Source organism: Anser brachyrhynchus (assembly GCF_964034855.1).
Source record: "Anser brachyrhynchus genome assembly, chromosome: 27".
In the NCBI taxonomy this organism is placed as follows: Eukaryota; Metazoa; Chordata; class Aves; order Anseriformes; family Anatidae; genus Anser; species Anser brachyrhynchus.
The window spans coordinates 3,662,798-3,688,716 of NC_137720.1; the positions used below are offsets into that span (position 1 = coordinate 3,662,798).

General features: G+C 64.9%; 1 protein-coding gene across 5 annotated transcripts; it reads left to right on the forward strand.

Annotated features, from left to right (window-relative positions):
* TFEB (transcription factor EB) lies at window positions 1-20,492 on the forward strand. Of its 5 annotated transcripts, XM_080568948.1 has the most exons (10): window positions 2,797-2,913; window positions 3,103-3,182; window positions 14,851-15,098; window positions 15,183-15,437; window positions 15,530-15,610; window positions 16,441-16,561; window positions 16,827-16,883; window positions 17,390-17,465; window positions 17,628-17,775; window positions 18,100-20,492. In XM_080568948.1, exons 3-10 carry the CDS (start codon window positions 14,904-14,906, stop codon window positions 18,532-18,534), a joined length of 1,368 nt encoding a protein of 455 aa, XP_080425074.1. In that variant the 5' UTR covers window positions 2,797-2,913; window positions 3,103-3,182; window positions 14,851-14,903; the 3' UTR covers window positions 18,535-20,492. The 5 variants fall into 5 exon arrangements, with proteins under 5 accessions (XP_080425070.1, XP_080425071.1, XP_080425074.1 ...); XM_080568944.1 differs by lacking the exons at window positions 2,797-2,913; window positions 3,103-3,182 and adding an exon at window positions 1-463; XM_080568945.1 differs by having other exon boundaries at window positions 2,793-3,172.
* Window positions 20,493-25,919: the final 5,427 nt, after the last annotated feature.

Consider the following 25,919-nt stretch of genomic DNA (forward strand, 5'->3'; position numbering starts at 1 on the left):
CATTGCCTTTGTTTCCTGGAAAGACTGAGCTAGTGGAAAGAGAAAATACCTTAGCCTCTGGAAAACAACAGAATCGCGCTTCTTATCAGATGTCCTGTGTTTGATTTCGGTACCAAACTGGCCGGCCTGGTAGCACCCAGGCGCCCGAGTAAGGTGGCAAACCGCGGAGAGAAGTGCGTGGGCTGTGTTGGCACCGGCTGGGCGCAGCGGGGACGTGGTGGAGCCGCCGTCACCGCAGCCATGGGGAGGCTGCTGCTGGCCCTGCTCTGCCTGCAGCCCGTGGAAGGGAAGGTGAGGCGAGTCCCCGACGTCTTGCTGCCCCATGCCCGGCAGGATCCCCCCGAGGAAGGGCGGATCTGTATGGGAGCGAGCGGGGTGCCGGAGGGGGTCCCGGGGCACCTCCAAGCAGAGCCGGGCAGGAAACACCAGCTCCGCAGTGCCGTGGCTGACGAACTGCCTGGATGTAAGTGTGAAAGCTTCCTTCCTTCCTTCCTTCCTTCCTTCCTTCCTTCCCCCAGCTCCGGTGTTTTGGGACTGCTGCCTGCTCCGTGCTCTGGCAGCCTGGCGGCTCTGCTCCTGTCCCCACTCTGTGGGCTTGTTGCTGGGTGATGTTGGGAAACGAGGGCAGGAAGCAAGCCCGTCCCTACCCTGATCTGACTTCTCTCGGACGAAGCTGAGTTTGATGGTTATAGGGCAGAGCTGAGTGCCGCGGACTCAGGGTATGGCTCCTGGCCTCACCGCTGATTTTTTATGAGCTGTCACCAAGGCCTTGCTGTGCTGTAGCTGCCCTGGATGCTCTCTGGGGCTGCGAGCCCGTCCTACAACCCCACAACTCTCCGGGTTCTCAGCGATCAGGGGCAGTATCGCTGGCTTTGGGGTGGCCAACACCACGGCTTTGCCCTGGCAGCCTGGGGACCCCGAGCAACGCCCGCAGGCAGAGCAGAGCTGACCCCAGCCCAGGCACCTGCTCTGAGCTCCCGGTTGCTGAGGAATCCCATTAAATTTGAGCCGCAGCTTTCCGGTGCCTGCGACACCTTATCCTCCCTTGGACCAACCAGCAGCCTCCAAACCTGTAGGGAATGAATAAAGGGCTTTGGGTCTTGCTGCCTCATGTCTCGTCTGGCCACAGCTGAGCAAATCTCATTAAAACAGTGAGGTCTGAGGTCAGGCTCCAGGTTTCCAGGTGCTCCCTGGGCTGCAGCTTTCAGACGTGTGCAGACACTTTGGGTTTGCAGCGAGGACACATTTGGGATCGTCTTTTTGATTAGGATGCAGATTCCCCCAGGGAGAACACCACAACCGGGGTAAATTTGGGCTGTGCCGTGCGCTCAGCCACGTCCTGGGGACCCCGAGGTCACCGGGGCTGTCGGGAACCCGCACGGAGCAGGGCGAGCGGAGGTGGGGAGCTGCGTGCGAGGTCTGGGGGGACTGCCCGCGTGTGTTTGCCAAGAAATTAGGGATTAAAAAGTGTCACGGAAAGGCACTCGGTGGGAACAAAGGAACGTGTCTGTTCTCCAGGCTGGTTTCGTTCTCCAGGGGTAAATCTTCCTCTTCACCGCTGTGGGCCCGAAGGATGGCCGGTGAGAGGCTGCGACGTGTCCCCAGCACCCTTTGTGCCTCCAGGTCGCTGCTGATCCCGTGTCCGCAACAAGCCTCGGCTGTGGGTGCAGGGAGCTGCACGACCCTTGTGCAAGGAGCTGCACGACCCAGTGCAAGGTGCTGCGTGCCCCTGGTGCAAGGAGCTGCAATATACAGTGCAAGGCGCTGCACGACCCTAGTGCGAGGAGCTGTAGGACCCCGGCGCGAGGAGCTGCACGACCCCTGAGCAAGGAGCTGCATGATTCAGTGCAAGGAGTTGCACGACCCTGGTGCAGGGAGCTGCACAGTCCCAGGGCAAGGAAATGCATGACCCTGGTGCAGGGAGCTGCATGGTCCTGGTGCGAGGAGCTGCACAACCCCTGCGCAAGGAGCTGCACAACCCTGGTGCGGGGAGTTGCACGACCTCAGTGCAAGGAGCTGCACGAGCCTGGTGCAAGGAGCTACGTGATCCCTGTGCAAGGAGCTGCGCAACCCTGGTGCGGGGAGCTGCATGAAAGGAGCTGCGTGACCCTGGTGCAAGGAGCTGTAGGACCCTGGCACAAAGAGCAGCACAACCGTGGTGCGGGGAGCTGCATGACCGTGGTGCAGGGAGCTGCACGACCCTGGTGCAAGGAGCTGCATGACCGTGGTGCAAGGAGCTGCATGACCCTGGTGCAAGGAGCTGCATGACCGTGGTGCAAGGAGCTGCATGACCGTGGTGCAAGGAGCTGCATGACCCTGGTGCAAGGAGCTGCATGACCCCCATGCAAGGAGCTGTAGGACCCTGGCACAAAGAGCAGCACAACCGTGGTGCGGGGAGCTGCATGACCCCCGTGCAAGGAGCTGCATGACCCTGGTGCAAGGAGCTGCATGACCGTGGTGCAAGGAGCTGTGTGATTCAGTGCAGAGCGTTGCACGACCCCGGTGCAGGGAGCTGTAGGACCGTGGCACAAGGAGCTGCCTGACCCCGGTGCAGGGAGCCGCACGATTCAGCACAAAGAGTTGCACAACCCTGCCGTAGGGAGCTGCAGAATCCTGGTGCAAGAAAATCCGCAACCCTTCCCCAGCCCTAGTGCAAGGAGCTGCACAGACCCCGCCGAAAGGCTCAGCCTGAGCCCGGCCCGGCCCTGCCTCCCCCTTCAGCCCACACCCGGGATAAACCGGCCCGAAGCGGGGCCGGGACTACAACTCCCGGCAGGCGCGGGCAGCCCTGCCCCGGGCGGACTACAGCTCCCGGCGTGCCGAGCCGAGCCGAGCCGAGCCGAGCCGAGCCGAGCCGAGCCGAGCCGAGCCGAGCCGAGCCGAGCCGAGCCGAGCCGAGCCGAGCCGAGCCGAGCCGAGCCGAGCCGTGCCGAGCCGAGCCGAGCCGAGCCGAGCCGAGCCGAGCCGAGCCGAGCCGAGCCGAGCCGAGCCGAGCCGAGCCGAGCCGAGCCGAGCCGAGCCGAGCCGAGCCGTGCCGAGCCGAGCCGAGCCGAGCCGAGCCGAGCCGAGCCGAGCCGAGCCGAGCCGAGCCGAGCCGGGCAGGCGGTGCTGCCCTCCCTCGGTGCGGGAGCAGCGGGACCGAGCCGGGCCGGGCCGGGCCGGGCCGAGCCGAGCCGAGCCGGGTGAGTGCCGCGGAGGGTTGGGGGGGGAGGGGGGGGTCTGGGGAGCTCCGGGCTCGCCACCTTGTTTTTTTTTTAATTTATTTTTATTTTCCCTCTTATTTTCTTTATTTTTGTGTTGTTGGCGGTGCGGTTTTTTTAGCTTAATTTTTTCCTTCCCCCCCCGTTTTTTTTCCTCCTTTCGTTTACCCGAGAATTCCCCAACCCCCAGCCGAAAAGGGGGGGGGTGCACCCGAGCCCCCCCCCCCCCCGCCTCCATTAGGTTCTCTTTTTTGGGGGTTTAGGGGGTGCCCCCCCCATGCACACACAGGGAAACTGAGGCACGGATGCTCAGCCCCCGGTGCCCCCCCCCCCCCCCCCCCGGGACGGGTTTGCTGGGGGCTCGGTGCGCCCCCAGGGGCACCCCCCCGGCTGGGGGGGGTGGGGGGGGGGGGCAAAGGGCACCCCCAAAATCCCTCCCCCCCAGGTCTCCACGAGGCCATTTCGAGGTCTGCGAGAGCCTCCCCCCCCTCCCCCCCCCCCCCCGAGGAACTTTTTTGGGATCCCCGAGCGGGGGGGGGGAGAGGGAGGGCACGGGGAGGGGGGGGGGGAGGCTGCTGTTAACCTCCTCGCGCCCCTTAATTATTCCGGCGAATTAATTGCGAAGCAGGGGCGATTACGCCAGCCCTCGCGCCCGTGTCCTCTAAAAGCCTCGGTGAGTCAGATGATGGGGAAATTTCCTTTAAAAATAATAAAAAACAAAAAACAGAGAGAGGGAGAGAGAGGAAAAAAAAAAATATGGAGGTTATTGTTGTGCTCTCCCAAGATAAATAAATAAGCCCGCGGCCGGGCAGGGCCTGCTTCCAGGAATCGCAGCGCTTCTGCGGCGTCCCCTGCCCTTGAGGCACGGGGGGGGCTCGCAGGGGGTTTATTTTGTTTTGACAGACCGGCAGGGGGTGGAGGTTGCGGGGTTCGGGGGATTTCCCCCCCCCACCCCAGCTCTCCCCGTTTTGCTTTTCCCCGCCGCCGCCGCCTTCGCTCGCCTTCCCGCGCGGCCGCTGCGGAGGAGGCAGCGGGGCTGTGCCGTCCTGGCTTCCCCCCGGGTGCTTCGGGGGGGTGCTGAGCCCACCCTGAACACCCCCCCCCCCAGGGGGTCTGGGGGGGTGACACCCTGCTGGGGGGGGTCAGCGCCGGGGGCTCGGGTACCTCCGGGTGCGGCGGTGCCGCCGGGAAGCGGCGAGCGGCACGTGCTGACCCCACGGCACGGAGGGGCCGGCGGGTTTTGGGGAGGATGCTGGCTGCGCCCCCCCCAGCTTACCCCCCCCCTCCATCACCACCACCCTTATCAGTAGGAAACCGCTCGGGGTGGGGCTGGGTGCAGCGGGGGCGACTCCAGCATCCGGGCGTTTTTGGGACGAGGCCGCCCTTCCAGCTCGGTCTTTTTTTCTTTTTTTTTCCGTGCACGCGGCGGCGGCGAGCTGGCGGCACGTGTGTGCATGGCCCCACGGCTGAGCCGCTGCTCCTGCGATGCTCGCGGGGAAGGGGGGGGCAGCCTGGGCCTGCGAGCCGCTGAGACGTGGAGGGTTGGGGCTGGGGGGGGCATTTCCTGCTGGGGAGTCGGGGGAAATGGCCGGGGAAGAGGGTGTGGGGTCGTCGAGGGCACGGCGAGGGGGGCACCCAGGGCAGCAGTGCAGCACCGCCGCTCCCTGCGGCCCTCCCTGCGTTTTGGGGGGTGCTGGCGCGGTGAAGGCACGGACCAAAGCCCCGCATCTGTGTTATCTGTGTTTCTCCATCCTTTTCTGGGGGAGCAGTAGATGGGACGGAAGATTTCCTGGTGCCGAGCACGGCACAGCCGCCTGGTCCATCCCCTCTGCAGCCGGTTCCCACCAGGTGCCTCGCCCCGTCCCCCAGTTTCCCCAATTTAATCATTTTTCCTGGCCTATTCCTTTGCGGGAGGCGAGTGACCGCCAGCGTGGTGCCTCTGGCACGGTGCCGCCACCTGGGCTCTGTCCCCAGGGCCACTTGGAGTTGGTGCTTTGGTTTTTCGGGGGGCACCTCGAGCTGTGCCGCCCCGTCACCGCTGCCCGGTTATGGTGCGCATCGGTCCAAGAGGAAAGGGACCGGCGCCGGCCACGTGCCAGGGTGAGCTCAGCACATCCACGTCCCCGCGTCATCCCCCGGGGAGTCCCGGTGCCCACGGGCTCTGATGCTGACCCAGGTGGCCGAGCCCCGACGCCTTCCCCGTTCGCTTTGGGGATTTGGGGGCTGAAGTGCGAGCAAGGCGGCGGTGCTGCAACGCGCAGGGCTGAAGTGACGATGGCTTCGCCAGGGCGCAGGCAGGAAATACGTGCTCGTCTTCCCCCCTGCCCCGGTGCTGCTGTGTCCAGAAGGAGCCCGGTGGGTGCCGGTGACTCGCCGCGGTTGGGTTTTGGCACAGCCGGGGCTTTGCGCCCTCGCCAGCCGGGGCTGCAGGCCCGGAGCTGCCCGGCCGTGGGATGCGGGAGGCTGAGCCCCGGGCTCCAGCAGCCGTCGGGGACCCGGAGCGAACTCCGGTTCTGCTCCTTCCCCTCCAGTGAGACCCGAGGGAGGCGGAGGCGATGAGAAATCACTAAGCAAAACTCGAAGGACGGGCACGGGGCTGCCCCCGGTGCCTGCACCGCCGCTTCTGGAGGGGCCAACCCGCTCTGCCAACCTCTTCCACCCGCCTTGGTGCTGGGCAGGCAGCGGAGCAAAGCTATAAATATTAAACGGCAAAAAAGCGAGAAAGAGAGGGGGGGGAAAAAAAAAACAAACAAAAAAAACCCCACACAATCGAGCCATACGGTTTCCCCGTGGGTGGAAGAAGAGAGCGCGCGAGGGCCGAGCCCCGAGAGAGGCCTCGCTCCTGGAGAGAGGCAGCGCGGTGGCCCCGGGGGGTGGCGATGGTCCCGGGGGGCCGGGTCCTGGGGACCCCACTTGGTGCCTGAGGACGGTGGGACCACGGGCAGGGCGCTCCATGCCGCTGGGGAACGGGGATGCGCTGTCCCTGGAGGCGTTTTGGGAAGGTGGGCGTTATAGGGTGGGGGCTGAGCTCGTCCTGCCCACCCCCAGGGCTCTGCCTGGACGGGGTGGTTTGGGTCTGGTCCCTTTGGGTGCTGGGATGGAGGAGCCTGGAGGCTGCTCGCGAGGCTGGAGGCTCCCCACAGAGCTTAAATGCTCTGCTTTACTTAAACCGGTGCAACTTTCTCACCGGCTAAACCCGAAACGCCCAAGCAACATCTTTCCCCGCCGGGTAACTCGCTTTTTTTTTTTTTTTTCCCTCGCCGTACGTGCATGCAATTAATGGAAGCGATTTAATTCTCCTATAAACAGCTGGGAAGCTGAAGGCGGTGCCGTCGGTAAAGAGCTGTTTGCCATCCCCTGCCTCCTTTCCCACCGCTCCGTCCTGCCCGGCCCCGTCGCGGCGTGCCCCGGGCCGGCTGTAAATTCTCCTTTCAGCGCGTGGCCGAACCTCGAGCGCAGTTTGTGCAGCTGCTGCCCCGGCGCCCAGGTGCCAAAATTCGCAGGGATGTGAGGGCACCCGGCCTGGGTCCCTTGGCTGCCTGGTGGGGCGAGCCCACCTGCGGCGGCTGGAGCCTGCACGGGGCTTGGGGGGGTCCCCGGCGCGGGGTCCGTGCTGTCACCGATGTGCCCCCCACCGCCCCTGGCAGCGTGTGCGCGGGGACAGGCGTGTCCCCAGGCGACGGGGGCAGCTCTGGCTGTCCCCCAGGCTGGTTCGGAGGAATCGCACGGGGCTGGGAGGTTTTAGGAGGAAAGGATGGGGGCGAGGAGGGTGCTGGGGAGGTTTTGCAGCCGGGAAGGGGGGGGGGTCCGGCCGGGCCGGTTGGGCAGAGCGGGGGCCGCGTTTCCTGGCTCGCGGGCAGAGGGTCGGGTCGGGTGCCAGCGGGCTCGTCGCTGACAGCAGCTCCTGCCTTATCTGCAGCAGGGGGGGTGCCTGTCGCAGCCCCAGCGCCGCGCCAGCTCCTCCGGGGCCGGCTCTGCTTCCATGTCGCGGGGCTGGGGGGCTTGGTGCCCTTCGCGCCCCTCTCCAGGCGAAGACCTCATCCGCATAAATCCCGGCCTGCTCGGGCAAAACCTCTCGGCTCCGGCGTGGTCAAGCCAGCGTAACGCGTGGCACGGGACCCGAGCAAGAAGGGAGAACGCCCCCCCGGCCTCGTGCACCCGCCTCGCTGCGGGGCAGGGGCCGGCTTTGCACCGGGGGGGTCCCGGCGTCCGCCTTTGACCTTGGCGAGCGGCGCGGAGAGGAGAAACGTCCCCGCCGCGGGTAAGGTGCCGCCGCCGGCCGCTCCCCGGGGCTGGTGGCAGGGAGAGCCCGAGGGCTGCCGGGGAGGCCGTGCCACCGCCTGTCCCCGAGTTGTTTATGAGCGGGGCCGGGGAACAGCTGCAGCGCCTGGGGCCGGGGCGGCCGCGGGGCCGGGGAGGGCGGGCGGGCGGCCGCGGTACGGTTACATGAAACCCACCTTGCGAGCAGGCGGGCCGCGGCGTATTTATAAATCTTACCTCCTTGCAGCAGCACGGCGCTGGGGGGGGAGGACGGCCGGGGGCGGCGCTGGCAGCACCCACGGCTCGGGTCGCAGGTGGCTGCTGTCACCCAGCGCCTTCTGCGGCGCCCGGAGAGGGGCTGGGGGCTCGGTTGTGCTGGGTGTCCCCGCGTAGGGACCCCCCCGGCAGGGTTTTGGGGAGCACCGTGGTGTGCTGCGCACCCCCCCCCCCCCCGCTTGCACCCCGAGCTGGGGGAATGCGGAGGGAGGCGCGCTTCCAGTTTCCCTTAGGGATTATTTATGCATCTTTAAAGGAAAAATAAAATAACAACCAGCACCCAAGTGGTGCGGGGTGACCCCAGGGTGGGGTTTTCCCCTCCCGTTCCCCTCTCTCTCCCTTCTCCGGGGGGAACAGGACGGCGAGGCCCTGTGTCCTTCCCCGCCGGCACGGCCGGGGCCTCCCCAAGGTCACTCCGCTCTCCTGCTCCCCGCTGCACGGCCGCCGCGGTCCGGGTCCGATTAATCACTCAGCCCGGGGTGGTGCCGGGCCGACGCGGCCCTTCCCGGCCCCTGCGCGGCCGTTGGCTCGTCCTCGCCCCAGGAACGTCCTTCTGCCTGTTAACACTTTTATTTTTAATTGCCTGCCTCTCCGGGAGGGGAGGGCGGCAACTTGTCGGCTCTGGCTGTTTGTGCTCGCGGCGGTCGGTCCGACAGTGATGTTTCAATCGGGGGCCCCTGCGCAGCGCCGGCTGCTTTCCTGCCGCAGGAAGGGATTTGGCTCCGTTTCGGGGCCTCTGCGGGGGGCAGGATCTGGCCCTACAATGGCAAGGTCCCAGCCTCTGCCTGCTGTACCACTGGGGTGGCACCGCGGCCATCCCTGTGCCACGGCGGGCGTTTTGGGGCGAAGGAGGGCTGTAGGAGCAAGGCTTTGTACTATTGACCCCGTAAAGGTGGCCGCGTGCAAGTGGGGACCTGGCTTCTGGGGATGTCCTTGGTGCCTCCAGAACCGGGGGCTCACCCCGGTTTTTCTGCTCCACGGATGGCGCTGTGACAAGGGACGCTCAGGGTGGCTCTCGGTGACCGTGCACCGATGCTTTTTGGGTCCCAAGACCTCCCCATCAGGGCCCTGGTTCTCTTGGGGTCCTGGGCTCCCTGGCTCTCTTGGGGTCCTGCTGCCATCCGCAGCTCGCCGCCCGCACCGAGCGTTAATGTTTTCGCTGTGCTAAATGTCTGGGCCGCTTCCAAGAGCAGCATTTAACGCATGGCAGGGAAAACATTTGGCCTTTGACCCGAGCGCCTGTTAACAACGCCGTGGTCCACGTTTCTCAAATGCCGGGGCTAAAAACAGGCCCGGTGACTCAGGCGCTCGCTGGCGCTGTCAACTGACTCCTGCTGGGATTTGCCAAGTTCCCCCCCCCCCTCCGCCTTCTCCTTCTCCCTTTCAGGGCTGTGTGCTGGTGGCGCAGGGAAGGTGCCTCGGGCTGGGTTGGCCCCGTCCGTCTCCGAGGGCGCTGCTGCTCTCCGGGCTGCCCCCCGTTCCCACCTCCCCATCCTCATCCTCGAGGAGAGCCGGCTGGGTGCGGCCTCGGGAGCCTCTGGTCCAGCGCCAAGCGGAGCCGTCGGATGGGGATGCTCAGGGCCGAGCCTGGTTTGAGCCTTGGGCGCCTCCAAGGATGGAGAGCGTCCCGCTGCCGGGGTTTGGCCACCCTCGTGGGGAGGAATCCCTTCCTCCCACCCTGGGTCCGATCCTGCCCTGCCGCCCCGTGCGCCAAAAAGGAGCCGCGCGCCGCAGCAGCGCGCTCCTCCTCCGCGTGCCGATGGAGATGAAGGACCCCGTCCTTCCTCCCGCTGGGTGCCAGCGTCACCCGACCCCTGACACCGCGGGGACGCTGGCACGGCGTAAATCCGCCCCCCCCTGCCAAGTCGGGGCAAGGTGAGGCTGCGGCGCAGGTCCCAGCTGCGCGGCACCGGCCGGGTGCCAGCCCGCGTCGCTGGCAGGGCGGCACGGTGGTGGCACGGCGGCGGCTCGCCCGCCTGGCCTGGGGGGGCTTCCCCGGGGGCTCACCCATGGGGTGAGCGTCGTCCGACGGGGAGGATGCAGGAGGTGACAATGGGGACGCAGCTGCCCGCGGGGGGGGACCCCAGCCCTGCGGGTGGCCCCAGCACAGGCACAAAATGGAGAGGGTGCGAGGAGGCTCTGCGCAGGGAGGACGTGCCGGCACCATGCCAGCCCCGTAGGGCACCACGCCGGCGTCCTTGTTGTCCCCCAGACTTGATGCCACCGTCCTGGTGGCAGCCAGCACTGGCATACCCAGCAGTGGGCACTGCTATGGGTGCCGGAGGGACCCCCCCCCGGTGAGCTGCACCCCTCATCCCACGCGGGGCTGGATCCAGCTGGGTGACGCTGGCACCCTCTCCGGGCACACCGAGGGAGCGGGATCCCGTCCCTTGGAGGGACAAGGAGCAGCGCCTGCCCCTCCATCACTGCTCTTGGGGGGGGGGGGATGTCACCGCCGGCAGCTCTGCGGCCGCTCTGCCCTTTCCCGGTGGCCCCGAGGGGCCGCGATGGGGCAGACCCTGCCGGGGCTCTGGCACCCCGGGGGAGCCGGGTGGCGGTGGCTGCAGCTATTTTTGTCCCGCTCTTTCCCCGGCCCCGCTGCTGACTCCCGTGCTGCAGCGAGACGAGCGAGCAGGTCGGGAGGCTTTTTTGCAACTTCCTCCGCCCGCGCCCGCTGCGGCTGCTGCTGCGTTAAAAGCGGGGCCCTAAAAATGAGGAAACGCGGGGCCGGCGCAGGAGCCGGGCAAGGCGGCGAGGAGCGCGGAGGAGCTGCGAGGGGCCAGCCCCGGCGCCCGGAGACCCCCCCTTGTCCCCTGCCACCCCCTGCCCAGGTAACGCGTGTCCCCCTTCCCGCCTGTCCGCGGGTGGCTTCGCTGGGGGCGCCCCGTGGGGTGGCTTTTGGGGTGATGGCGGGGACAGCCGGGTGCCTTTGTTGCCTCTTGGCACCCGGAGCCAGGCTGAAACAAAGCCGTGGGGTGGGAGCAGGAGGCGCCGGGTGCCCTCGGAGCAAGTCTCAGCATGGGCTGAGCACCGCCGCCGCCGCGTGTCCTGGCCGGGCCGGGGGCTGCCCTGCACCCGGGGGGCTCCTGCGTCCCCAAAACGGCCGCGGGTGCTTCGCCAGGGCCGGGCTGGGGTGCACGGGGGTGTCCTCGCGTGCTGCCCCCGCGTCCCCCCTCCCCCCCAACTCCCTGCGTTTCAAAAACAAAAACCAGGAAGGAAGGCTCGGCGGGCGCTCGCTGCTCGTACCAAGAAGCGGAGCTATTTTCACTTCTTCCTTCCCCGTTTCCTTTTCTCAGCCCTCGTGCTTGTCAATGAAGCAGCACAGGGCCGGGGGGGGGGGCAACACGGTCACCCGCCCCCCCTCCCCGGCTCCCCAGGGCCGGGGCAGGCTCAAGCTGCCGATTGATTTTTCCGTTCCTAATGCCCACGAGCGACTGGCACACGCGCGTGCTTGGGACGGCCGCGGAGCTTCCCGGTGTCCTGGCAGTGGGATGGGGCGGGGGGGTCTCGGCTCCATCCCTCGGGCATTGCCCCCCCCTCCCCATCCTCCTCCCAGCCTTCTGCCCTGGCGGAGGTGGGGTGCCGCTTCCCCGGGAGGGTAACGCGATCCTGCTGGGGCTGTGTCCAGGGGCTGGCTCCGGGCAGGTTTTGTTTTTAACCCCGGCTTCTTAGGGGTTTTTGCCTTCCAGCCGCATCCGGGCTCGGAGGTGCGCTCGGGGACGAGGCGATGGGGGGCCATGCGGGGACGGGGACGGCAGGGTGGCACCGGCGGCGGGGTGCCCTTGGCTGCTGTCCCCGCTGTGTGAACAGCTCTGGGGACACCTCTGTCCCTTTGTGGGGCCGCTGGCCTCGCGTGGGGACAGAGGGCGGCTCCGGGGCTGTGCAAAGCCCCGCGGAGCAGCGCTGGGGTCGGTGCCGTGAGGGCGGCTCCGGCCGTGGTTATTCCCGAGCGCTGCCGGGGCACGGGAGGAGCGGCCCGATGAAATAACACCCCCGAGGAAAAGCAGGAAAGGTCCAGAAATAACCGTGCCGCTCGGTAGCGCTGGAGATGTTCTGAAGGGAGACGAATTCCTTGGCTCCGGCCTCGCACGGGGTCGGGGCAGCGTGGCCGGGGGGGCGCCGGCAGCGCTCACCCTGCCGCACACAACCGGGAGGGACGCCGTCCTGAGCCAACCACCTCCGCTCCCGGCAGGAGCTTTTCCCTCTAAAAGCTGCTCGGATTTTAGGGTGCGATGCCGCGGTGACGCGGGGATTTGCTTTCCCCCCCCCCCCCCGAGGACCCAGGGGCGGGTCTGCGGCGTTCCCAGCACCCGCAGCGCCGGGGGTTTCCTTCGGGAAATCCGTGCCGTGCTCCGTGCACCTCGCGGGGCAGCTTGGGCTCCCCGGGCTCTTTCCCCGTTTCCCTCTCACCATCCCACCCTGTGGCTCGCTCCCCGTCCGTCCCCTTCCCGTCGCCCCCCCAGCGCCCCGCTCCATCCCCGGCTCCGCTCGGTGACCGCTGGGGACATCGCCCCGAGCAGGTGCCCTGGCAGCACCCGCGGGGTAACCCAATGCCCGAGCACACCCTGGGCTCCGCGCCGCTGGGGCCGGGCACCCTCTGAGAGCCAGACGGGCCGGTGCCATGCATGGGGCAGGGGGGAGATGGGACAGATCCTGACCCCCCCACACCCCCCCCCCCAGGGTCCCCTCCAGGCAAGGACTGGGTCCGGGCGCGCCGCTGGACGTGCTTTGTCCTGGATGCGAACGCCTTTCTCCTTCCCGGGACTAGCAGGAATCCCAAACGTGGTCCTGCCCGCCCGAGAGATGCAGGATGTGCCCCCCGGGGGGGGGACGGGACGTGTCCCCTGGGGTGCCGCCCCGCTCCCCGGCCCACCCCAGCCCTCTCCCTCCTGGTGGGGCTGAGTCAGAGCGAAAGCAGAAGCTGCTGGGCACTCCGGGGGGGCGCAGCCGAGCAGAACCAAGCGGGTTATTTTAAACCTGACCCAATTTCCCCCTCTGCTTATCGCTCGCTCGAGGCCGGGCCCTGCTCTGACCGCCCTTCCCCATCTCGCCCTCGGCGGCGCCCCCTTCTCCGTGGCTGCGAGCAGGGGTTTCCCTGGGGGGGGGGGGGTGGGAAAAGCAGCATTTTCTGCTCCCCCCGCCCCTGTTTCCTATACAGGGGCTAAGGGGGGGGTCCTGCAGCCAGGCGGGTTTGGGGGACACGGGGATGACGGGTGCTGTGCCGTGGGTGGCTGCGCTTCGGCACGCTTGCCGTGACACCGTCCCGCTCCGTGCCCTTTCTGAAAAGTGTCCCTGGGAGCCCCAAAACGCCGCCCCCAGCTCTGCAGCTCCATCCTCGCCCTTCAAACTGGGTTTCCCCGGTGCCGGAGGGGCCGGCCCCTTGTGTTTCACCTTCCCCCTGCTCCCCTCCATGTCCTCACCCTGTGCCCACCCGGCCTGGCCACGCAGCCCCCGCGGGATGGCTCGTGGGGCCCGGAGCTGCTGGCGTGGAACCAGGGCGGGCGATCCCACAGGGTCCCACGCACGGCTTGAAATCCCTTCCTGCCGTCCCCTTGTGCTGGAAGCATCCCCGAAAACGTCACTTTCTGGGGCCGGATGCTTTTCCCCCTCTGTGCCCTGGCTGTGCCTCGCCGTGCCCGCTCTGTCCCACCACACCGGGAGGGCTCATCGGATGTCCCGGCTGCTCCTGGAGGCTTTTCCTCTCACCTTGCGCTCCGTATTTGGGGTTATTATCCCCCCTCTGTGTGCATAAACTGTGATTTACCCCCTCCAGCCTTGTTTTATTCCTTGCAGGCCATCCCCTGGCATCGCCGGGTCCCGCCAGCCTTTACAACTCAGCTGTTGCTCATCTCCAGCGTCCTCCTGTGCCCCCTCCAAGGCCGTTTGCGCCGGCGTCTTAACGAAGCTCTGCTCGCTAACCGTCCCAGGCCCCTCTTCTCCCTGCCCCCTTCAGATGGGCCACCATGTCTAATTAATTACCTTCCCCTTGCTGTTCAATAGCTGGCTCTTGATCCATGTAATCGTATTTCCGTCCACGCTGGCTTGATTTAATTTCCCCCTTAGGATACGGCGTGGCACCGTGTGCCGGACGCCTCGCTGAGCCCCCGCTGTGCTGCATGCACCGCGTCCCCTTTGTCTGCGATTACACATTGTGTTTAAACAGCAAAGCCCTCCAGATTCGTCTGGTTGTGCTGCTGCCTCACGTGCCCCAGGGCTGCCCTACAAGAAGAGGGGACGGGGACTTTGCAGAGCCCAGGTCCCACGTCCCCATCCCATCCCCATCCCACAAAACATCGCCGCGGTTCCCAGCGGAGCTTCATACCCCGGGCAGGGCAGCTCATGCAGCCGTCCCCTGGCCCCGTGGCTGTCCCCTTGTCCCAGCAGCCTCCCCTGCCCTCCTTGGGCCACCGTCCCCTTTTGTACGGGGGAACAAGGGCAGCTCTGTGCGCCGTGGGGCCGCGCACGCCTCTCCCCGCCGCCGCGCTCGCGTGCCGGCCCGGCACAAAGCCGCGTTGTTCGCCCGTGCCGCAGCAGAGGTCTGGTCGCGGCCCGCCCGCGGCGCCTGGCACGGGGCTGCCTTTTCTTCCCGGCCTTCCCTTGCTTTCTCTTTCTCTTTTGGGCTGCTCTGGCTTTTTGCTCTTGCTTTGCACCCCTATTTTCGGGGCTTGGTGGCTCCGGGGCAAGCTCCGGCGGGACGTGAGGCTGCGCTTGCTGGGGACGGGGTCCCAGCCGTGCCCCTTGCCATCCCCAGCTCCCCCGGGGTGTCCCCTGAGCCCCGCCGTGCCCTGTCCCCTCCTCCCCTCGTTGTCCCCAGGGCCAGCGGTGCCGTCACAGGGAGCTGCGGGCGGACCCGTCCGTCCGTCTGTCTGTCGTTAGGGCGGCTGTCCTTTCTTGCTCATCCGCGTTGGGGCAGAGCCCGGCTGCCCCGGCGCGATGCCCGATGCGCGGCTCTGTGATGGCAGCACCCAAATTTGAGCCAAAATTCGAGCCAGGGCTTCGCAGCGACGTCAGGAGCAGGATCAGTCCTGCAGCTCGGCCGTAGCGCCAGGTGCTCCAGGACATCCCCTCGGTTTCGAAGCAGGCAGCCGTATTCCTGACGTCTTTCTCCTCTTAGGGTCACCTCCGTGCCTGGTGGGCGCCCGTGGCCCCCCGCCCCCCCGCTGCACCATGGCGTCCCGCATCGGCCTGCGGATGGAGCTGATGAAGCAGCAGGCGCAGCAGGAGGCCGAGAGGGAGCGCATGCAGCAGCAGATGATGATGAACTACATGCAGCAGCAGCGGATGCCGGTGGCCTCCAGCCCGGCCATCAACACCCCCGTCCACTACCAGTCCCCGCCGCCCGTGCCCGGAGAGGTCCTCAAGGTACGGTGCTGGGCACGGGGTGCGTGTGTGTTGGGGGGAGATTTGGGGGCAGCGCGGGGGCCCTGACGGGTTATTTCCCCGCAGGTGCAGTCCTACCTGGAGAACCCCACCACCTACCACCTGCAGAAGTCGCGGGACAAGAAGGTGCAGGCGTACCTCTCCGAGACCTACGGCAACAAGTTCGCCGCCCACGTCAGCCCCGCCAGCCACTCGCCAAAGCCACCTCCGGCCGCGTCCCCCGGCGTGCGGCCCGGCCACGTCCTGTCCTCCTCGGCGGGCAACAGCGCACCCAACAGCCCCATGGCCATGCTCAACATCGGCTCCAACCCCGAGAGGGAGGTGAGGAGGGGGCCGCCGGGCTGCTGGGGGCGGGGGGCGCGGGGACCCTCGGCACGGCCTGGAAAGTGACACCGCGTGCCTTGCTCTTGCAGTTCGATGAGGTCATCGATGACATCATGCGCCTGGATGATGTTTTGGGCTATATGAACCCCGAAGTCCACATGCCCAACACGGTGAGCCTCGACCGTGGGCAGCGAGAGGGAAGGGGGCTGGGGGGGGCTGCCGTGGGCTGGGTGGCACGGGGGTGACCTGTCCCTGTGCCACGGCCCTGTGGCAGCGCTGGTGCTCCCGCGTGGCCCCGTACCGGTGGGAAATCAGACGTTACGGTGTGTGCATGAACCAGCCCGGCTTCCCGCTGATTTGCTCTCCTGCGTGGCCCCAAGAGCCATCGTGACACCTGGGGAGGGGGGACAACACCGGGCAGAGATGGCTCAGACCCGAGGGGGGGACAGGGATCAGCGGGGGGGCCTGGCCAACCTGGGGCTGGGGAAGGGAGGCAGCGAAATGTGCCTTCTGCAACTGCAAAAGCCAGTTCCTCAGCTTCTTGTCCTCTTTAATGACAGTCCGGAGCCCTTATAAAATGCTGGAGCAGCGGCAGAGGGGCACGGGAGGGATGGAGCCACAGCACAGGGGGATGCTGGTGCCGGGGGAGGCTCCCCCCACCAGCAACTCGCCCGGCGCAGCGCCGCCTCCCAAGGCCGGGTCCGCAGGGTGGCTTGAGCCTTGCAGTGGGATTCATCCTGCCGGGCCCTCCTCGGATGTGATTCACCTGCCCTATTTTAGATGCTGGCCGTGGGAGGGGATCAGCTGGGCCCTTTGAAGTCCTGTTTTCTTGGCGACTCTGATTATAGCTATTTTAAGGGCCCAGGAAGACAATTATACCTGCCCAGTCTGCGCACTCGCGTCCCAGAGGCTGAGGAGCTGGGCTTAAACCCCGATCCCGCAGCCGAGCCTCTCTCCCGGCCCCGGATGGAGCTAACCCGCCTGTCCCTTTGCTTTCCAGCTGCCGATGTCCAGCAGTCACATGAATGTGTACAGCGGGGACCCCCAGGTGACCGCCTCGCTCGTCGGCGTCACCAGCAGCTCCTGCCCCGCCGACCTCACCCAGAAGAGAGAGCTGACAGGTACGTCCCCTGCCCTCGGTACGTCCCCTGCCCTCGGTACGTCCCCTGCCCCGGGTACGTCCCCTGCCCCTGGCACGTCCCCAGCCCCAGAGCATGTCCCCAGCCCCAGGCACGTCCCCACGGCTGGAGCCCGTGGTGGCAGCGAGGACCGGGGCTGGCCGGGGTTCCCCTGTCCCCGCGGGTGGCAAGTTTGGCTCTGGGGGATGCTGACGGGGCGAGACGCAGCCTCATCCTCTCCGGGTGATGCTGTGGGTCTCTGTTGCAGATGCCGAGAGCCGAGCCCTGGCAAAGGAGCGCCAGAAGAAAGACAATCACAACCTGAGTGAGTTGGGCGCTGGCCGCCCGGGGGTGGCACGGCGTTCCCTCTCCGACCCCGGCACCCTCCGTCCTCCTTCCCCCCTCTCTCTGAGCTGGGTCCCCTTCCCCTCCCATCTCACCCTAAGGGCAATACCCCCACGGCCGCCTCTTTCCCAGCTCTGCAAAACGCCCGTGGTGCCGCAAACACCCGGTTGTTGTTCCCATTAGCACCGGGGGAAGGTCAGAGCTGCGGGGGCGATGGGTGGGAGCGGGACCAGGGCTGGGAGCCAGACCAGGACCAGAGCTCGCTGCTGAGCCCCGGGGAGCTCAGTGCCAACGGGCAGGAGGAGCTCTGCCTCCCCTATTTAAGCTCTCAGCTTGACTTAAACCATGCAGGTTTTTCACCCTGAGCTCCCCAACTCCGAAGGGACCCCTAGGGGCACAGCGTCCCCCATCCCCGCGAGCTGGGGCAGCGGCACGGCGCTGCTCCCCCCCATCTCCTCACCACTCCCCTCTCTTCTCGCCCTGCAGTTGAGAGGCGGCGGAGGTTCAACATCAACGACCGCATCAAGGAGCTGGGGATGCTGATCCCCAAGGCCAACGACCTGTACGTATCCCCGGCGGCTGCGGGGCTGGGATACCCGCGGCTCTCGTGGGCTTGCTCCGCGCCGTGCACGGCCCCGTGGCAGGAGATCCTTGCAGAGGGGCGTTTTGGGGGGAGCAGGTGCAGGCAGCAATCCTTTTTTTTTTTTTTCGTCCTGCACCGCAGGGACGTGCGCTGGAACAAAGGGACAATCCTGAAGGCTTCGGTGGACTACATCAAGAGGATGCAGAAGGACTTGCAGAGGTCGCGGGACCTGGAGAACCACTCCCGGCGGCTGGAGATGACGAACAAGCAGCTGCTGCTCCGCATCCAGGTGCGTTTCCCCATCCTCTGCCCTGCTCTGCTCTGCTCCAGCTGCCAGCACGCCTCGCTCCTGCCCCACCAGTGGGGCCGGGCAGAGGCTCCCTCCCTCTTTTGGGGCTGCCAACTCACCGGGAACACCGGGGGCTGGGGCCACCGCAGCGAGTGATGCCAAGCTCTGCATGGGTCACCGCTCCCGTCCTTCCCCATGAGCTTCCCAGTCCCTCTGTCCCCTTTTCCCTGCCGTTTCTGCGCCTCCCTTCTTCCCTCCCGCCTCCGTGCGCCCTGTCCCCGTGTCCCCATGTCCCCACCGAGTCTTCCTGCACTCTCTTGGCAGGAGCTGGAGATGCAGGCGCGCGTCCACGGGCTGCCCACCTCCTCGCCCTCGGGTGTCAACGTGGCCGAGCTGGCCCAGCAGGTGGTGAAGCAAGAAGCCGGCGGGGACGAGGGGACGCTGGAGCCGCTGCTGCCCCCCCCGGACCCCGAATCGCAGCCGACGCTGCCTCCACCGCCGCAGTCTCCCTACCACCAGCTGGACTTTACCCACAGCCTGAGCTTCGACGACGGCTCCCGGGGCTTCCCGGATAGCCTGGAGCCCGGCCACGGCGCTTCCTTCCCTTCGCTCTCCAAGAAGGAGCTGGACTTGATGCTGATGCAGGACACCATGCTGCCCCTGGCCTCCGACCCCTTGTTCTCGGCCATGTCCCCGGAGGCCTCCAAGGCCAGCAGTCGCCGCAGCAGCTTCAGCATGGAGGACGCGGACATGCTGTGACGAGGAGCTGCGCCCGCGCTGGGGGCGAGGACTGGGCCTTCGAGTTTGGTTGCTGAAGTCACGGCGCGCTCTTCCTCCCCTCCCCGGAGGAGGAGCCCGTCCCGCCGAGCACTTGAATCTACGTAGGAGTACATTTTCTCTATGCAACGGGGGGGGGGGCTCGCTTCAAGGCTCGCCCGGGAACCGCCACGTCTTTTGCAAGCTTTTTATTTTATTTTTTTTTGCCCGGAGCTGGAGCTGACCTTCTTGGCTTGCCATGGCATTGGCCTGACTGCAGCTTTCCCAGCCCTCGGCTGCTTTCGCCTTCCAGCAAAACCCTCCCGGACCGCGCTCCTTCCCCGGGGCTCAGAGCGGAGCGAGGAGCCCCCAAGACCCCGGAGGGAGGGGATGCTCGGAGCTTTTTGCCTTGCTACCCCCTCGCTCCCCCCTAGTCTTCCCGCGCGGTGGCCTCACGGATGCCATCGGTGGCTGCACCCCGGTGCCACCTCCCCGCGGGGGCTTCTCCTTCCCTGCGGGTGCCGGGGAGGCAGGAGCGGTGCCGCCCGGCCCCGCAGCACCGACCTCCTCCTCTAGGTAGCGGGGAGAGCAAATTAATTCTTGGGGCACGGGAGGGGTCCTGTGAGTTTTGTTGCTTCGGTGTCCCGGGCCTCGTTTGGGCGTGCAGCTCTGCCGCAGCTCGTGCAAACCCTCGGGGGGGTCTGGCAGCACCCCAAACCCCGTTGTCACCTGGGCACCGGTGACATCCGCCCCGCGGAGGAGCCCCCGCCCCAAAAGGCCACACCGCGGCTCCAACGCCGACGTTCTGCCCTGCGTCTGGGCACGGCGGCTGTGGCTGGGGATGGTTTGTGGCGATTCCCCAGGGGGCCCCTTGCTCTTCCCCCCCATCGCCAGCTCGCTCCCCAGCCACAACAGCTCGCCCACGGCGCCGTGGGACCTCGGCCATCAGCGCTGCTGGTGGTAGGAGGGAGCTGGGGACAGGAGGGGGAACCGCTCAAAGCGAAAATGCTGCGCTGACTTGGTGTGAAGCCCACAGGGGGGCGCGGGGGAAGGCTGGAGAGAGGCGACCCCTTTGCAAAACCCCATTAGAGCACAGCGTTAGCCCCCCCCCCGGGCTGCGGGAGGTTGGATGTTGGAGACCGTGGGTGCACGGCCAGGAGCTTGTACGGGGACAAGGGTCGCGTTGCGCACCGAGGACGGGGAATGTCGTGGCCGGCGGGGTCAGGACACGATGGGAAAGCATGAGGGAGAAGGAGCGACGAGGTGGGATCACGGGGTGGCACGTGGGGTGGCCCCGACGCCCCCCGGGGAAGCTCCCATCGGATGCGGAGGGTGCGGGGAAGTGCGGGGACGAGAGGAGGGAAGGGGCAGAGAGGTGGTGGCGGTGCCGGGCAGGGGCGGGCGAGCAGAGCGGGCGGCTGGGTGGGGGTGCACGCCGGCGGGTTTGGGGCCGTTTCACCCCAAAGTCTTCACAGGAGGCCTTCGTGCGCTGCCGTTAGTGCCTGTAAAGAGAATAATCCCGGCGGGCGGTGCCCCTGCGCTGCGCTCGGCATCCCCGCGCACTGCTCCGTGGCGGCGGCTGCTGCGGGCACCGGCGGGAGCTTCGGGGTGGCCGCACGCCACCGCGAGCCCTGTGGGATTTACCGTGGCCATAAAACGGTTACACCAGGCCCTCGTGCCGCTGTATGGCACGTGGGGGGCTGGCTGGGGCCCCCACCGGTGGTCGTCCGCTGCTCAGCGCCAGACGGGGCGTCCCCCCAGGCCGTGAGTTAGCAGTTGTGGATTATTATTATTATTATTATTATTTTTTAATCTTTTGGGGTTTTTGTTTGTCTTTTTTTTTTTTTTTAATGCACTGTGCTCTGATTAAAAAATTTTACTACTGTTTTATAAATAAATGTACAAAAGAATGAACTGGAATGGAAGAAGAATCATTAAAATATATTTATTTACAACACGCCGGAGCATCGCAGCGTGGCCTTGTTTCTTCTCTACCCGGAGGAGGGAGGCGCGGGGCACCCAGAGCCCTGTTCCCCCGTGATGCTGGGGCAGCACCCCCGCTTCTCCCAGGGCTGAACTTGGGGGCTGCTGTTTTGGTGCTTTTTTACTTATTTTTTTTTCGAAAATCCCAGGTTGGTTGGAAGGGGGAGCGCCGGTGCTGCTCTGATTCAGCCCCCCCCCCGAGGTGGTTTGGGGTTTTCAGGAGGGACACCGCTCTGCAGCTCCGGGGGTGCTGACCCAGCTGCTGATTGCTTAATGGCAACCAGGCCCCCTAATTAACAAATAGTTGCAAGCCCCGAAGGAAGCAGGGCTGGGAGGAATCGAGTCCTCGGGGCTGAGCAGCTTCACGGTGGCCCTGCCTGACCCTTGTGGGGTCGTCCTAGGAGCTCAGGTGGGTCTCCAGCTTGTGGGGTCACCCCTGGAGCAGGGCTGGGGCTGCTCTGCCCCCTGCTCAGCTCCCCCTGGGGTTCCCCAGTGGCCCTGGGGTGCTGTGACGGCCCTGTGCGGGGTGCCTGGGCCCCCAGCTTGCAGGGCACGGTGGTCCCACTGCCTCCACGCCGTGCCCCTGCGGGAGCCGGGCAGCCCCACAGCCTGCAATTAGCATCTGGCTGGTTAATTAAACCCCAGGAGAAGGGGTGTGCCAGGGACGTGGTCGTCCCCGAGAGCTGGTGGGCTGGGCGGGGGGCTGAGCCCCCGCCTGGCGAAGCTCATCCCACCCCGTGCTGATCCCATCCAGGTCCCTGCTACCCCTCTGTGCCCCTCGGCCGCGGCATTAAACACATGCATAGAGGGGAAAAAAAAAAACAGGATTCGGCCTTAAAATAGACTTCCCAGGGTGGAAAATCACAGGGGCTAATCTCGGAAACTTTATTAAAAGCAAAAGGGGAGAAAAGAGAGAGAGGAGGCTTGGGGGGAGAGAAGGAGTAAGTGGTTTCAGCCACTTGAAAAAAAAAAAAATCCTGATTTGATTTATCTGGGGAGTGTGAACACTAAATAGAGAACAACGCCTGAAGTGTGAATTATTTCCTATATTAACACAGAGAAAAACTGATAGCCTTTTCATGTCAAGAGAATAGCGCGGAGGGGAGGGGGGGGAGGCTGACATTGTTCAATCTCTGGGTTTGCTCACTCTTTATCAGGCTGAGATCAAAATTTATTCCCAGGATGAGGCCTGCGGCCCGGCTGAGGCCCTAGAGATTTTTAAGGGCCTAATTAAGAAAACAGGATGAAAATGGCGAAATAAGAGGGCAATTTACTTCTTGCAGAATAGGGAGATCAAATCAACTTATGAGCAATTAATGTGCACAAGGAGAGAATAAAGGGATGCCGGGATATGGTAGAGGGCCTCATTTTAATGACATGCTCTGGTGTTGGCATAGAGGATTACTCTGAAGGTCAGATGTAGATTGAAACGACCTTGCAGATTCTTAACCCTCCTTCCAATTAACAGAACCAACTCAGAAATGCAAAAGACCCTGGCTTGGAGCACTGTCATCCCTTTATGTTCAGAAGGGAGGAGGGAAAAAAAAAATATAAAGGAGAGAGAGGACGAAAGGGGGTTTCCTTCGCTTCAACAACAGCTGCTGGAGACGGGGCTCGGGCAGGCGGGAGAGAAGGGCTCTTAATTACAGCCTGCGAGCCACCCACAGGAAAAAAACGGTGTCAGGGCTGCGAGTGGGATATAAAGGGAGGGATGGAGCCGGCCCAGCTGCGGCGCCTGTGATGAGCTGCGGCCGGGCTCTGAGCATGGGGCTGGGTGGGATGGATGGATGGACGGACGGACGGATGGATGGACAGACGGATGGATGGATGGATGGATGGATGAATGAATGAATGGACAGACGGACAGAGCAGTGGGGTTGGGCTGCGAGGTTGCTGCTGCTCCCGGTGCTGCCCGTTTGGGTTGTAGGCGAAGCCGTCTCAGCACCCGCTGGATGTCCTTGAGCCCCGCAGTGCTCGCTCTCAGCGGTACCGCTGCCTTTGCACTCTTTGGGACTGTTTTCCGTCACCCCGTGCAAGATCCTGGTGTGTTTTTTTGGGGGTAGGAGGGAGGGCAGGCTGCAAGTAGCCCCAGCATTGCTGGAAGTTGCTGTGCCCCCCTTGTGCTTCCTAGGGGCCACACAGAGTCATCGCCTGGGTCCTTTGGGGACAGCCGTGTCCCCCAGCTCTGAAGGGGCTCTCAGCACGGGGCTCGTCCCCAGGTTACCCTAAAAAGAGAGAAGAAGAGAGGTGACCCCTCATCCCTGGCTGGCCCAGGGCAGGTTGAGGAGCATCCGAGCGCACCCATGGGGGCTCGCAGGGCTGGGGGACGGGGGCTGCGTTTGGGGGGACGTGGTGCTGGTGGCTGTGCAGGAGCAGGAAGGCTGCACAGGGCCTGAGCAGCCACAAGAGAGAGCCAGACTGTTGCTGGAGAGCCCCGGCTCCCTGCCGAGCCCGGCTCTGCCTCCAGGTTTGGCCGGGGAAGGAGCCCAAAAAGCATCCCTGGCTCCCCGGGCTGGGGTGTGCCTGGAGGCGGTCAGGGGTGGCAGCACGTCCCCAGCTCTCTGTCCCCATGAGGCATCCATCTAGCAGTGTGTCTGCTCCTCTGCCCTCTGGGATGCTCTGTGGCTGCAGAGGGACAGGGCAGGATGAGGCACGGGCGGTGAGCCACGGCCCTGGCCCAGGACGTGCCACCCCAGGTGCCACCGCTGCTGCCACCAGCGCCCTGTGCCGAGGCCTCCCTGCAGGTCCCTCGGTGCTGCCAACAAACTTGCCTGGTTTTTAAAGTCCCTTGAAGCTGCAAATGTGACTTTCTGAGCCCCTCTTCCTCTGGGCTGAGCCACAAACTAAGCTGCAGCAGCTCCGTGGGCAGCCAGGACAGGATGAAACCCCCCCGCCACGCTGCGAGGCTGAGCTGTGGGTACCGAGCCCCACGGGAGGACGCGGCCGTGTCCTCCCTGCGCTGCTCCGTGTGCAGGGTGCTGGGGCTGGGGCTTGGCTCTGCCGGGTTTTGGCCAAGCTGGGCTTGTCTGAGAGCAAGGTTCCTCGTCCAGAGCCCTGTGACTTCCCCAGCACCACCCTTCACGTGCAGCTGGCCAGGCGTGCGTCCAGGTCCCCTCGCCAGTGGTGCTGGGAGGTTCCCAAGTCCCAAGGAATTTTCCTTAAAAAGTTTGCTTGAAGAAGGGGAGGGGGGGGGGGAACTTTAATAAAACAGAAGATTGGCTTGCTCCTGGCCCCGAGCAGGGCAGCCCTTCCCCAGGATGGAAGCAGAAGAGCATCGCAGGGCCTGCGATGCGAGCTGGAGGGGGCTCAGGGGCTTTCCCTGCTCCACCCCAAATCTCAGCCTCCATGGGATGGGTGTGGGGCTCGGCAGCAAGCCTGGCACGGGCCCAGCCGGCCCTGCAGTCTGGAAGCCATCCCCTGTCTCGCTGCTGGGCTGGTGCTGAGTTTTCCTTCCCCCCCCCCCCATCTCCCTTCATTTCCTTTCTGGCTCTCGCCGAGCTCCTCCCGAGCGCTCGGGCTGCTCCTGCGCCTCCGTCCCCACCTGGAGCCCGAGCCCCGAGCTGGTGATGTGCTTCGGCCGGGGGTGGTTGTGGCAACGGTTGGGATGAGCTCAGAAGGAAGGGCTGGCTTTTTTCAGGTGGGGGAATAGGCAGCTGGGCTTCGAGAACCCTGCGCAGCTCTTTGCAAGCGAATCTTTGCGTGCAATAAAGAGCGGGAGAGGGGGAAAGCTGTGATGTCCGTCCAGGAACCGCGTCCAAGGGGAGGGGGCGAGGTTGGTCCCTGGCTCTGAAGGGTTACGCTGGATGTGTTTGGCCTGTTGTTTTTCCACCAGCAGCTTTTTAAAGCTGTGGGGAGCCCTTGCAGAGGGTTGAAATGCTGCTGGGATGCCCGGTGCCTAGGTGGGAGCAGCCGTGTGTCGTAAGCCAAGGGGCAGGAGAACCTGGGCAGAAGGACAGGGGCTTGCTGGGGTGGAGCAGTGCAGGGAAAAAAAAACCTTGGGAAGAGGTAAATGAGGTGCAGGAGGCAGAATGCAACTCGTGGGGAAGGCCACGGTGTGTCTGTGCCTCAGTTTCCCTGCAGCCTGGATGACGATGCAGAGGCTGACACGGGGGCGATGCCACGGCGCTCGCTGCAGTGCAGGAGGCAGCTCGTGTTGGTTTGGGGTGCAAATCCTCCGGGCTTGAGCCCTGCAGAGCAAAAACCCAAGCCGCTGGTCATGTACAGCCCCATATGCCGCGTTTAGTTGAGATGAACTGGGCTCCCCCTCCCTGGAGAGGGGCAGAGCAGCAGGAATTTGCCCCCCTGGGTCTCCGCCAGAGCCAAATGGCCCCGCTCCAGAGGCAGAGCTGGCCAGGGATCCCTGGTGGGCTCGGGAGCAGCAGCCCAGCTGGATTTTCCATGCCTGACGCTGAATTTACAGCGCTGGATGCTGGAGACATCGCGGGCTGGTTTGTGGCTCGAGCACAGTGACCCTGAGACAGCGGCAGAGCCCGGTCCCTGCAGCCGGAGCTTGGCACAGCGCGCCCCCGAAATGGAGAAGGTGGGAAAGGGGCAGCGGCTGCAGGAGGGGTGGTTCGAGGCGTGGAGGTGTCGGGATCCAAGGGGCTGGGACCAGCAGCACCCCATTTGTCCCAGTGTTTAGAAACCCCCTTGGACACCCAGTCCCCTCGTACAATTCGTGCAACTCCAACCCCCAAAGTGACCACCAGAGCACATGGGGTGCCCCTCTTCCAACAAACCCAACCCCAAAACCTTTTGCAGCCTGCTTTTCCCAAGGATGCTCTGTTTAGGACCCCCCTGGTTCCTGCCCTCAGATTCCTGGGCTTTGGACCACAGGGACCTTGGAAATTTGGAATTCTTTGTCCCGATCCCCTCTGGGGTCCTGCTTTGGGTTCGTGCATCTCTCAGGCCACTGCGGAGTTCTGCCTCTTCCCCCGTGCTCTGAGCTGGTTTAATCAGCTCACAGTTTTCATTTCGTGCCTTTCTCTCTCTCCTTTTTTGAGGGGGCAGTGAAATTTATACAATATTTAAGCAGCATAGTAGAGTCCTGGAAGATATTATTAATGTAAAAGGGACAGGCTGGAAATGCACTTGAACCTGGTTACAATTAGAGGGTGATTTTTCTAAAGGTCAATGAATTCAGATAATATCCACAGGGGGGAAAAGAAATTTAATACCTTTTTAGTGAATTAATTAATTATAATATTATATCGGCTTGGGGTTCTTTTCCAGAGTGATTAAGGGAACGATCTGTCTTCGGAGAGGCTGGGGGAAGTCAGCGAGCGAACCAAAGACTGACAGAGGGGAAGGGAGAGGGGGAGAGCCGGGGAGAGTTTAATGGGAGAATAATGGAGCCTTTTCTTCCCTTTCAAAACTTACTGTATTTCCAGGCCACATGATCCCTG

Bases quoted from the DNA above. Each gene is read 5' to 3' on its own strand.
- TFEB (XM_080568944.1), top strand. From the start codon at position 241: ATGGGGAGGCTGCTGCTGGCCCTGCTCTGCCTGCAGCCCGTGGAAGGG. The intron at 464-14,850 runs GTAAGTGTGAAA...TTCTCCTCTTAG, and splicing joins GGCTGACGAACTGCCTGGAT to GGTCACCTCCGTGCCTGGTG. The intron at 16,562-16,826 runs GTACGTCCCCTG...TCTCTGTTGCAG, and splicing joins CCAGAAGAGAGAGCTGACAG to ATGCCGAGAGCCGAGCCCTG.